Source organism: Ascaphus truei, chromosome 2, assembly GCF_040206685.1.
Source record: "Ascaphus truei isolate aAscTru1 chromosome 2, aAscTru1.hap1, whole genome shotgun sequence".
Taxonomy (NCBI): Eukaryota; Metazoa; Chordata; class Amphibia; order Anura; family Ascaphidae; genus Ascaphus; species Ascaphus truei.
Window position 1 is genome coordinate 443616565 of NC_134484.1, and position 13501 is coordinate 443630065.

Below are 13501 nucleotides of genomic sequence, written 5' to 3' on the forward strand. Positions count from 1 at the left end.
ATCAAACTAACTTACCCATTGAAGTTATACAGTACCTATATTGGACAATAGTTGTCCCTTCAATGGAACATTGCTCAACATATAACATTAAAGCACACAAAAATCACTCCCTTCTGCACACAAGCCAATCCTGAAACTGAAAGGTTCATGACTCTAGGCATGCTTAGGTTGTGTAGAGTCTTAAAGGATTCACGTTAAGCTCTCAAGTAGATGACGGAGAACGTGTGCATGCACAGTGCACGTCAGCCTATCAAAACTGCATATTGATACTCCTCCAAGAAGTCATACAGGTAATGACACAAAACTGTGCGCTTACTGAGCCTTTGCACATCAATGTCTTTATTTCCTGTCTTCTACTTCATTGAACATCCTGTCTCTCCCATAGGGGGGATGGCTGCTAATGCATGAGGACACAGCTGCCTACGTGTCCTGTGCTTCCTCCTTGCGAGATACAGATATTGTATGGGCCCGGAGAGCACTCCATTTTATGGTATCTGTATGGCTTTTTAGTCAAGTATGTTTAGTAAACCCCTTTCTGCACTGGAAGACACCTTAAAGACACTGGAAGGTAACTTATGTCAGAAGGCGCTTAGTAACAAGCCCCATACAGTATCTGTTCGGGTCAAACAGGAGAAAAGACTCAAAATAAAAATATATATCAAACATTGTGTTACCAAAAATCCAAAGTTAAGTAATGCAAAATAATATTAAAAAGGGGACATTGGGGCCTATGGCTTTTTTTGGTGCAAAATTGACACGTGGCAAACTCAATTTCAATTACACTTGTGTTCTCCAATGTACAGTACCAAGCTCAAACTTAATTATCTGTGACGGCTGTGTTAAAAAAAAATCAAAAAAATTGGTGTACAGATGTAAATGTTATGTACTAAAAAAATGAGTCCAAGAAGGAGTTCAACTTGGTGTAAACTCCAAAAAGGCTTGCAATAGTGTCAGCGCAGAGAGAAGTTGTAATGTATTAACCCAAAAATGTGTTTAGTGTTTCATTATATAGGTTACAAATATATTGTTCTCCCAGTACGTAAATAATATTACACTCTAATTTATCATCATTTAAAAAGACACAATTTGTTTTTTATTTAAATTGTATCAAATCAGGTATGAAAATGTGAGGGATGCATCAAAAATAATTTCAACAACAAATGAAAACAACAAATTATTTGTCGTACTGAAATTATTCGTGTGTGAAACCTTCATATATAAAACACACATTTTGTTGAAAGTTTGTATTACTTTTTAACACTGAAATTTTGATGTACAAATATAAATATGTTTTTGGAGATCTTAGAATACATAGGCCTATCTTTTGTGATGAGTTATCATTTTTGATATGAACTTTTTGATATGTGTATTTTTTGGTGATTATTTTCATGATGTTGAAATTATTGTTGCATTATTTGTTGTGCTCGGTTTCTTTTCTTGTGACGCGCGGCCTCCCCTTTTCTTTTATTATTTCAAATAAAATGTTTGCCCATACGAATTAAAAGTAGACATTGGTAATAAACCGAAAATGTTTCTTGAAAATATACTTACGAATTTTTTGTTTTCTATTAATAATGTTGACTCATTCAGTTCCACGTTCAACTTCACAACATTACCTTGTTGGGTTCTAAATAACAATTCTTTATCTACAAGAAAAGAAATAAAATATATTCATGAGAATATCACACATTTTTCTACATATAGACTTTCAATTTTTAAGTAGAAATTCTGCAGTGAATTGACTGCATTTTTTAAATGGGCTTTTAAGCAGCAATCTATGTAATCAGGATAAATATGACATTGATGTTCAAATTCAGGGCCCTCCAGCAATGGGTGTCCATTGAATACACAAAAATAGTCCCTATCAGGCACCTGCAAGCAAGCTAATCAATAAGGATAAGCAATGTCCTCACCACAATGAATATGTTGCTAGTAGAATGTTTATTGCAGCCATTCTGGAAGAGGGCAATAGTTTTCTTAATATAAAGTCCATTTTGGACACAAACAGTGGGGAGGTCCATAGGTAAGACCGATTTTTTTGAAGGTTCCACTTAAAATGACTGGCACTGATATGTTTCAATGGCTCCCTACAATTGACTGATGCCTTAAAAACCAGTATAGGCATTTTTAAATCATTCATGGAAACATGGATCTAACTTAAATGTAATTTAACCCACATATTTCCCAAGTATCTCAGGTGTGTTGAGTTTTATGCACAGGTATTTCTCCACATGTTGTATAAAGGAGGTTTTGGGGAGGTTTATAAGTCACTTGGGGGGAGGAGTAGGGATTAAGTATGACCTTGTAAACTATTGCAATTCAAGTTTAAATTAGAGGACTACAAATTAATCTATTTTGCCCTCTCCAAAATTGGTATCTCTCTCACTTCCTTTCCAGATAAAGCCCTATTTTGCCAACTTTAGAGATTTGTGTCTGTGATTTTTTAGGTCATCTGCAAAATCGCGCCTTAATGATAATCCCATGAATATGTAATTTTGCAAGTTTGCCTCATTTGCATACTTCGCAGAATCGCAGTTTGAACATGCGATAAGGGCTTAATAAATATGAGATGCAAAAGCATGTAAAACATTTGTTTTCGCCTCAAAATGCACTTATTGCAGTTCAATGAATAGGCCCCTTTAGAGTTACAAATTGCTCTAATCTGAATATCAGGCAGGGTGACTCATACTCTCCATAATTTAAAAGGTGGTAAAATTGTACCAGTATCTTATATCATCTCTGTGAGATAATGTGATACAGATGTACTGTAGCAGACCTTATTACACCTGTTATCGCACAATATCGTGTTACCACTGCTGCAATGTTTATTGTGTGATTTACTGCAACTCTATTGCGATTTTGTAAACTACAGGTTTTACTCCTGTAAATGCAAACAAGCCAACGCTTTCATTAAGGAGATAACATGTTACTATTCTTTTCAATGGCACTGTGATAAATCTCACATACTGTACATCCTGTAGTATCCTGGTGCACCGCGTTCTGTTTTAAGCTCCCTGGGGCTCAGTGAGATTTGACAGACAGGTAAACTCGTCTCCTTCTGCAAGCAAATAAAGTCCTCCTTGGATTTCTGATAAACTTTATTATGGATGTAGCCAGGTCCCCCTCCTTTGTCCCCCTCGCGCACTCACCCCCTCCTTCCCCGTTGCGCGCGTGGTTGTATTGCGGCCGGTTGCTAGGGAAGCGGATCGGGCGGTTGCCGGGGACGCGAGCGGCGAGCAGGCCGGTTGCCGGGGACGCGATCGGGCCGTCGCTAAGGCCGCGATCGCGTTGCCACCGGCCCGGCGGCTAGCGGAGCAGGGAGCCGCTATGACAGGTAGCTCGCGCATGCGCAGGAGGCCAGCTAGCGCGGGAGGCTCCAGATAGCTCGCGCATGCGCGAGAATAGACGGCCAGCCCCCAGGGTGCATAGGGGCAGAGACACCTGACGCCAGGGAGCCAATCAGAAGGCCAGATTCCCCTGCTAGCAAGGAGATACATTTCGCGGGGTTTTGCAGCCACGCAGTCACTCAGGATCCGGACCAGCTAGGGGTAGGAGGTGGATGCAGGTGTGAGTGACCCTCTGCATTAGGCCAGCAGCCCCCAAGGTCCCAGTTAGGTCCTGAGTCATCTATTAGCTTGTGGAGCTTAGGGACAGGCCCTAGATAGGGACACTGCCCCATTTATTGGTTGAATAGACAGGGACACAGTGTTGAAGCCGTGCGGCCCTGTGAGGTGGGTTCTGGGCTCAGAACACCACCCAAGACCCTGCGACAAGGAGTGACATTGTTCGGGCTGGACTTTCAACCCACGCGGTGTGGAGGACCCCGTCGGATCGTGTGGATTTATATCGCGGTACCCGTGGCTGGAGCCCGGGCAGGTAACCTGCAACTCACGTGCACCAACCAGGCCTATCACCAAACATAGTGGCTGCGCAGTCACACACACACATGTACAGTGGTATTTGACTTCGAGAACACGAGACATTTGGGTGGGGGTTACTGGACACAGGGTGGGGTCACATTGTGGGTGGTTAGCGTCCGCCGTGACGCCTAGAGGTGGTTAGCGTCCGCCGTGACGCCTAGAGGTGGTTAGCGTCCGCCGTGACGCCTAGAGGTGATAGCGTCCGCCGTGACGCCTAGAGGTGGTAGCGTCCGCCGTGACGCCTAGTGTGGTTAGCGCCCGCCGTGGCGCATGATGCTGTTATGCTGTTTTGATGTTATGCTGTTACGTGATATGTGTGTTTCCATGCAGTAAAGCCCGTCCTGTTTTATATTCGGTAGTGTTGTGTGGTTGTTTCCTGTGAGGGCCTCCTCCCACTCCGTTGGGATCCCTCCCAGGTGGAGGCGTTGCACCAAGAGATGTATGATACAGATGTACCCCAGGTTCCCCAAGCGGAGGCTTAGGCTCCTGAGAGCCACACAGGTTGCACAGCAAGTAGTAGCGGCGGTAGTCATAGGGAACACCCGTTACATTTGGAGGCGCTGCTGAGAGTCAGACCTGGGGTGCCCGAACTCAGTAAAAATGTCGTTAGGTTACACGTTACCTTCCCGCCAAAAGGTGTACACGTGGGCGGTAAAAAGGCAAGTCCCGCCCTCACAAACCCTTGCTGTAGGACAAGTGCCCGCCAATGCCTCGTCCTATGAACTATGTTTAATCCTGATGCAGTACCCCGGCTTAGAAGATGCCAGAATCTTGGGTCGCCGCTCCGACCCCGACGGGTCATGGTGCACCGTATTAATCACTGGGGGATGTGAATTGTCGCCCCAACAAGGCCCGTCCAACTTGCGTTTCCACGGGGCCCTCAGCTCAGGGTGTCCTGTTATATATCCTGAGATGCCGATAAAACCCGAACCCTGTAGCCCCAGGACAGAACTGCTAGAGACTAGTATGAGCATGTCCCTGTCCCCACCAGAAAGTATATGTGGGGATGAGGCCAGTGTATTATCCTGTGCTAATTGTCGCTCAAGCAGACGGAGCTCCAGCCCCAGTAGAATGGGAGAAATCCAATTACTAGCCCAGGCCATCCAACAACTGGGTAGGCCCAAGCACGAATCCCCTTCCCCTCAGCCATACCGCAAGTTAAAGCTCTTTTCAGGGGTAAACCCTACTCCCACTGGTGAAGAGGCTTTTGATGTTTGGAAGGAATATGCTTCACAGGTACTGGAAGAGTGGACCTGTCCTGATGAGGTGAAAAGACAACGAATCATGGAGTGCCTGCGCCCGCCTGCGTCCACTACCATCAAGATGTATAAGGATCAGCATACTGGGGTTACCGCACATCAGATGATGGAGTCGCTTACCCGGGCATATGGTAAGGAAGATGATGTGAGTGAGCTATGGACTAAGTATTACAATCTCCGCCAGAAAAAGGGGGAAGACCTATCCGAGTTCATACAACGGATCCAGTTGCTCTTGTGGGAGCTACGTTCCCGCCAAGTCATCAAGGCCTCAGAAGTAAATGAGTATAGGCGCACTCAATTCCTGCGGGGAGCCATACCCACGCACCCTATCGTGATAATGATCAGATGCACGCTACAGAAGGGAGACCCCCCTACTCTAGAAGACCTACTGGATGAGGTGAAGGGTCATGAGGCCTATACTAGGTTGCATACGCCCAAGAAGGCCAAAGACCCGCGCAAGGATGAGACCAAGGAAGCAACAGTGCCCAAAGCAAAGGGGAGCAAGAGCGGTAAGGATACGGCCACCCCGGAGGTGCCTAGGTCCGCTCCCAGGTCACTTGACGGTCCGGGTCCCCGCCCAGACTTCCGTTGCTTCAACTGTGGCGAGCAGGGCCATGTTGCAAGGAACTGTTCAAACCCCACTAAGGCCCAGACCTACACCGTGACCGTGCGGAAGGCAAGCTCGTCCCTATCAACCGTACCCGAGGATGTTGCCGAGGAGTCGGGGAGGCCTTCCACGGAGGAGACGCCCCCGGCCGATGCTTACTGCCGAGTAGGGCCCACCGCTGTAATAAGAGTCGTCGTGGAGGGGATATACTCTTCAGCACTTCTGGACACTGGATCACAAGTGACCATCATCTACCGTCCATTCTACGACCAGCACCTCAGCCATCTTCCCTTGCAGTCAGCCGAAAAGATGAAGTTATGGGGACTGAGTAAAGATGATTATCCCATAGACGGAATAGTAGCGGTCAAGCTGGATATCTTGCAGTTGAACACTAACAAGTCGCATCCCATGCTGGTGGAAGCTTTGGTCTGTCCAGAGGCTCGGGAACATCCCAGTGCCCCCATCATACTAGGCACGAATGCCGATATTGTGAGGTCGGTGATTCGCTCATTCCTACAAGAAGCCGGCGAGCTACCGTTGTCATCCCTGAATATAGCCCCTGGCCTGCGGGAAGAATGCTATAGGGTGGCGTATGAGGAAGAGTATGGTGAAATCTTTAACCAAGAGCGAGGGTTATTGCAGATTCCACCAGGGGGAGTGAGGCACGTGACAGCGCTGATCAAGTACCCCAGTCGGCACGAACACGACCGATACTTCTCGCTAGAGACCCTCCCCGAGTCTGAGAATCAGTGGGGATACCGAATGATACCTGAAGTACGGGATTGGCCATCTACCGTCCCCAGGAAGATTACTGTGTCTATCCAGAACATGTCTCTCCATACCGTGCCGCTGGAAGTAGGACAAAGGTTGGGTAGAATTTATCCTGTGGATCCTGTAGACGACCCAGTGACCGTTCACACTGCCCGTGTGGGAGAAGAGGCCGAGGCACTACAATTCGACTTCGGAGAGTCTCCCCTGGAAGAAGCATGGAAAGAGAAGCTACGTGCTCAGTTGAGAGAGAGACGAGATGTGTTCTCTACTAGTGAGATGGACGTGGGATGCAGCAGAAGCGCTCAGCACACGATTCGTCTGAATGATGACACGCCATTTAGGGAAAGGTCGCGCCGCTTAGCTCCCAGAGATGTGGAGGATGTGCGGGGTGTCCTGAACGAGATGGAAACGGCCGGCATAGTGACCGGATCTCGGAGTCCCTATGCCTCACCGATTGTGGTGGTACGAAAGAAGAATGGGTCTGTTCGATTGTGCGTGGACTACAGAACATTGAACAGACGTACTGTGCCTGACCAATACACGCTACCCCGAATAGAGGAGATTCTCAGCGCACTGTCCGGAAGCCAGTGGTTTAGCGTGTTGGACCTTCGATCTGGGTATTACCAGGTTCCGATGAGCCCTACTGATCAAGAAAAGACGGCGTTCGTCTGTCCCCTGGGATTTTATCAGTTCACTCGGATGCCCCAAGGTATCTGTGGCGCTCCAGCCACTTTCCAACGGCTTATGGAAAAGACGATTGGAGATATGTGTCCGCGTGAGTGTTTGGTCTATCTAGACGACATAATTGTGTTCGGAGCCACCCTTGAAGAACACGAGACTAGGCTGATGAAAGTATTGGATCGCTTAGGGAAAGAAGGCCTGAAGCTCTCATTGGATAAGTGCCGCTTCTGTCGAACATCGGTCACTTATGTGGGTCATATCGTGTCCGCAGACGGAGTGGCTACCGACCCGGCCAAGGTGGAGGCGGTGGTGAATTGGCCAAGACCCGAGAATGTGATGGAGCTGAGGTCATTTCTCGGGTTCTGTGGATATTATAGAAGATTCGTGGATGGATACTCCAAGAAGGCAGCTGTGCTGAACGATCTGCTGAAGGTCTATCCAGAGGAACCCAAGCAGAAGAGGACCCCCCCCAGGACCCCCTTCGGGGATCGGTGGACGCCTGCTTGTGAAGAAGCATTTAAGAGGCTGAAGAATAGTTTAACAGAGGCTCCCGTTCTAGCATATGCTGACCCGGAGAAGCCTTACATTCTGCACGTGGATGCCAGCCTCAACGGATTGGGAGCTGTACTACACCAGAAGTACCCCACTGGGCTTCGTCCTGTGGCGTATGCAAGTAGAAGTTTGACTCCCAGTGAAAAGAATTATCCAGTTCACAAATTGGAGTTCCTCGCCCTCAAATGGGCCATATCTGACAAACTACATGATTACCTATATGGGGTCACCTTCGAGGTCCGAACAGACAACAATCCGCTGACCTATGTACAAACCACGGCCAAGTTAGATGCGACCGGTCACAGATGGTTGGCCACCCTCGCCAATTACCAGTTTTCTATGAAATATAAGCCTGGACCTCTCAATATAGGAGCCGATGCTCTATCTAGGAGATCGGGACTGGGCGAGACCGCCGACGATGGCCCTTGGGAAGAAATTCCAGGACCAGGAATGAGAGCTATGTGTTCCACTGCTGCTATTATAAACGACCGAGTGGCATTCTCCGAGCTACGAGTAGTGGATTCTTTAGGGTGTCGACCTCAAGCCCTTCCAGAAGCTTACTGCCACCCTGATGGCATGGGTCTAACACAAGACGTTATCTTCACGGTGAAGGAACTGGTACTAGCACAGACACATGATCCTGCGGCTAAGGCTGTCCGAGAGGCCCTACACAAAAATGACTCTTCACTGGTGAAACGGGCTCCTCGCGAGGATGTGGGTCTTCTCATGAGAGAATGGGATAAGTTTGAGATGGATAACGGCCTACTCTATAGGGTTGTTCAATTCCACAATCATCCTGACCGTCGACAACTATTTCTACCTCGGCGTATGCAAGGTCTCGTTTTAAGATCACTACATGATGATCATGGACATTTGGGGGTGGATAAGACCTTGGGTTTAGTGCGAGACCGGTTCTTTTGGCCTAGAATGCGGGAGTCAATTGAACAACACTGCAGAAAATGTCTACGGTGCATTCATAGGAAGACCCTTCCCACACGTGCTGCTCAAATGGGCCATCTCAAAAGTGCTGGGCCTATGGATTTAGTTTGTATGGACTTTTTGTGCATAGAGCCAGATTCAAGGGGTATAGGAAATGTGCTAGTAGTGACAGATCACTACACTCGATACGCTCAAGCCTTCCCCACGAAGGACCAGAAGGCTACCACAGTGGCTAAAGTGCTGTGGGAAAAGTATTTCGTGCATTATGGTCTGCCCAGCAGGATGCACTCTGACCAGGGATGGGATTTTGAGAGCAAGCTGATCAAAGAGTTGTTAACCCTGTTGAACATTCAAAAGTCCAGGACTACTCCCTACCACCCCGAGGGAGATGCGCTCCCTGAAAGATTTAATCGGACATTGCTGGACATGCTAGGCACTCTGAAAAATTCCCAAAAAGGAGAATGGAGTAAGCATGTTGAGGCCTTGGTGCATGCCTACAATTGCACTAGGCACGAGTCCACCGGATACACCCCATACTTCATGATGTTCGGGAGGGAAGCCAGACTGCCAATCGACATCCGCCTGCGGGTATCTACCGACGGGATACCCAACATGGCTCATTATCGATATGTGCAGAGACTCCAGGACAGTCTGCACCGTGCCTATCAGTTAGCTGAAAGAGCCACCGCTCGACTGAATGCCAATAATAAAAGACGGTACGACCACAAAGTACGCTATAGAGCGCTCCAACCAGGAGACGCAGTTCTCCTACGCAACTTAGGGATTCCAGGCAAGCACAAGTTAGCTGATCGCTGGAGGGAGGGGCCTTTTCAAGTAGAGTCCCAAATGCCGGGCCTCCCTGTTTATCGCATACGTGACGTGAATGGCAAAGTAAAAGTTTGGCACTGAAACCACTTGTTACCTATCTCCCAACTGGGAGAAAGTGAACCTGAAACAGAAACAGTAATGAACGACAGTGAGCCTGAAGAGGCTATTGCGAATCCCGGCCCCATAGATGAGACAATTCCGGATCCTTTGGAGGGAACATCCAACAGAGACTGGTGGGCACCTCCCGAAGGCGCAACAAGTAAGGGGCCAGCTGACAAAGTACCTCCATCGGAATTTTCACCAAGTAATCAATCATTAGATCCTACCACTCCAAGTTTTGTGCCTCAAAGAGACAATGTTCAGTTGCAAAGAGACTTTCCCCAAACTGGTTCACCCTCTGCCAGAGAGTCTAGGCCTCAAGCCTACGATGGTCTGTCTCAAGAGGAAGAAATGGAGACTGAGACTCGCAGGAGTCAGAGAGTGAGACGCCCTCCCACTAGAGTGGCTTATGATTCTTTAGGGGCACCTCACTATGAGTCTCAGCAGCAAGCTAAAGCCAAGCTAGCCTCAGTTATCAATATGTTTGTTGAACTGTACAATCTCGTTTAGAGTAATCGTTATGTTGTACTTTAACACTGCATTTTTATTATATAATTTTTGTACACTGTTGGAAGGTTATGTGGTTCAAGCGAGGACGTTGGAGTTTTCACCAGGGGGAGGATGTAGCCAGGTCCCCCTCCTTTGTCCCCCTCGCGCACTCACCCCCTCCTTCCCCGTTGCGCGCGTGGTTGTATTGCGGCCGGTTGCTAGGGAAGCGGATCGGGCGGTTGCCGGGGACGCGAGCGGCGAGCAGGCCGGTTGCCGGGGACGCGATCGGGCCGTCGCTAAGGCCGCGATCGCGTTGCCACCGGCCCGGCGGCTAGCGGAGCAGGGAGCCGCTATGACAGGTAGCTCGCGCATGCGCAGGAGGCCAGCTAGCGCGGGAGGCTCCAGATAGCTCGCGCATGCGCGAGAATAGACGGCCAGCCCCCAGGGTGCATAGGGGCAGAGACACCTGACGCCAGGGAGCCAATCAGAAGGCCAGATTCCCCTGCTAGCAAGGAGATACATTTCGCGGGGTTTTGCAGCCACGCAGTCACTCAGGATCCGGACCAGCTAGGGGTAGGAGGTGGATGCAGGGGTGAGTGACCCTCTGCATTAGACCAGCAGCCCCCAAGGTCCCAGTTAGGTCCTGAGTCATCTATTAGCTTGTGGAGCTTAGGGACAGGCCCTAGATAGGGACACTGCCCCATTTATTGGTTGAATAGACAGGGACACAGTGTTGAAGCCGTGCGGCCCTGTGAGGTGGGTTCTGGGCTCAGAACACCACCCAAGACCCTGCGACAAGGAGTGACATTGTTCGCGCTGGACTTTCAACCCACGCGGTGTGGAGGACCCCGTCGGATCGTGTGGATTTATATCGCGGTACCCGTGGCTGGAGCCCGGGCAGGTAACCTGCAACTCAAGTGCACCAACCAGGCCTATCACCAAACATAGTGGCTGCGCAGTCACACACACACATGTACAGTGGTATTTGACTTCGAGAACACGAGACATTTGGGTGGGGGTTACTGGACACAGGGTGGGGTCACATTGTGGGTGGTTAGCGTCCGCCGTGACGCCTAGAGGTGGTTAGCGTCCGCCGTGACGCCTAGAGGTGGTTAGCGTCCGCCGTGACGCCTAGAGGTGATAGCGTCCGCCGTGACGCCTAGAGGTGGTAGCGTCCGCCGTGACGCCTAGTGTGGTTAGCGCCCGCCGTGGCGCATGATGCTGTTATGCTGTTTTGATGTTATGCTGTTACGTGATATGTGTGTTTCCATGCAGTAAAGCCCGTGCTGTTTTATATTCGGTAGTGTTGTGTGGTTGTTTCCTGTGAGGGCCTCCTCCCACTCCGTTGGGATCCCTCCCAGGTGGAGGCGTTGCACCAAGAGATGTATGATACAGATGTACCCCAGGTTCCCCAAGCGGAGGCTTAGGCTCCTGAGAGCCACACAGGTTGCACAGCAAGTAGTAGCGGCGGTAGTCATAGGGAACACCCGTTACATGAACACAATGCATAAATTAGGGGAAGTTTAAAAAAACAATGCTATCACAGGGAGAGCAGTTTGGGGCAGACCACTAGCAATGGCTGCAAGCTGAAAAGGACTGAGGCCTTGCCCCCGCTGCCTACTACAGCGTCCGCTGTGGCGGACGCTGCACGCACGAGAGCCCTCCCCGCAATGGCGCCGGGCCCGCTGCGAGGGGGGGCCGCAGCGCTCGCGCGAGAGCTACTCCTGCTCTCAATAGAATTGAGAGCAGGACTCGCGTCGAGCGGCTAGGCACGCCCCCCGGCAGTTCAGCCAATGAGGGCGAACCTGCTGGGTGACGTCATGGCCGCGCCCCCGTCACTCCTCCGCCACGCCCCCCGGTCTCTCCTCCTGCAGTGAGCTGCAGACCGGGGAATCGGCTGAACGCGCCGCCAAAAGCGCGGGCGCACGTTACAGTGGAGAGACCGGGGCCTTAGATTGATGCAACAGCCTCACACAAGGAAATAAAGCAGGGCTATACCAAGTGCTAGGGATCTAGGAATATACCATTATCTGTAGGGCCAGGAAAAGAGTTACTAGACAACAGGCTGAGATGACAGCTTAGTACTGTACATTACACATGTAGCGGTCATGTAAAATGCCTACAGTCATCTCTCCTGCTGGCAGTAAGGCCTGGTAAGTGTGGGCATGCCAGCAGTAATCATGGAGGTTTTCCCTCACACCCTGGTGGGGTGCTCTGTGTATGGCTGGGACTGGTCACATGCTCTGACTCCATGGTTAGTGATGTCAGAGGTGTGTCAGCCTCAGAAGCTTACATAAGGCACAGCACTGTGTTCTAAAGTTAGTTGCTGGAAAGTTCTACCTGAGTTGCTGTCTAGTTCAAGTCCAGTTGAGGAAGAGTTCTGTCAGTTATGATATAGTAACTCCATGGGAGGCTGTGTCCAGGGACCTGGCACAGGACAGTGATTCCTGCGGGAATAGTGAATCCCTGATCTAGGTGATATACCTATCTAAAGGGAGCACTGGCGAGATGAGCGGCTGAAGATACTCCTTGTGGAGGGCAGCTGCCCTGCCGTGTCAATAAAGATGAGTTCAGCCAGAAATCCTCTCGTGTATCTATCTGGAATGAGTGTACAGAGAGGAGCACCACGGAGGAGTTCCTCGCCAGGATCATCCCCTTGCGGACGCAGGGACCCTGGTGAGGTGGAGGCGCTGCACTGGAACTAGGTGAGACTCAGCACACTACCTCAGCTGCCTGTCTGACGGGTCCTCCCCACACACCATCATGCGGGAGACTCAGGAGTCCTGTAGCCAACAGGTGCACCATCAGGCATATCTACACTGTAATGGGGTCCGGTTAGACCACAGGGGCCAATGTGAGATTGGGTGGGTCAGGCCGGGCCAGAAATACCGTTACATTTGGAGGCGAGCTGCTGAGATCAGATCTGTCATCAGGACAGGCTTTTAGCTAGGCACACTGGGAAACAGGGAGAGTGTCTGCTGCCACTTTGTGCTGCGTAGGGACGGACCTAGGGGTGGTCAGGGGGCTGACGGGATATTGTCAGTTCGCAGGGACAACCTAGGGGCCTGAAGGGAGTGAGGGGTCTGGAGCGGGCTATAGCTGACCGAGTCACCTTGAGGCAGTGCTAGTTGGTAGGATGCCAGAAGGGACAGCCTGTTAACTTGGTCAGGAGTCCTGGAGAGGGTCTGCGCTAGGCTGACCAAGAGAGGTAGACGCCCCAAGTACTGCATGGCAGAGCCAGCCAGAGAACCTAGCCCATTCCAGACACTCACCGTAGGGAGCACAGACTGGGAGGAAGGAGTCACAGCAGACACTGAGAGAGTGAGCCTAGCCTGAGGTAGTGCAACACTGGGTCA

At 50.1% G+C, this 13501-nt stretch overlaps 1 protein-coding gene across 3 annotated transcripts in view; it reads right to left on the minus strand.

The window, feature by feature from the left end:
• The window catches only part of DPP6 (dipeptidyl peptidase like 6), a 1044825-nt gene that overhangs the window by 247653 nt on the left and 783671 nt on the right, over positions 1 to 13501 (minus strand). For all 3 annotated transcript variants that reach the window (XM_075587874.1, XM_075587872.1, XM_075587873.1), the window contains exon 4: positions 1552 to 1646. In XM_075587874.1, coding sequence (XP_075443989.1) covers positions 1552 to 1646 — 95 coding nt within the window. The remainder of the gene's footprint in view (positions 1 to 1551; positions 1647 to 13501) is intronic.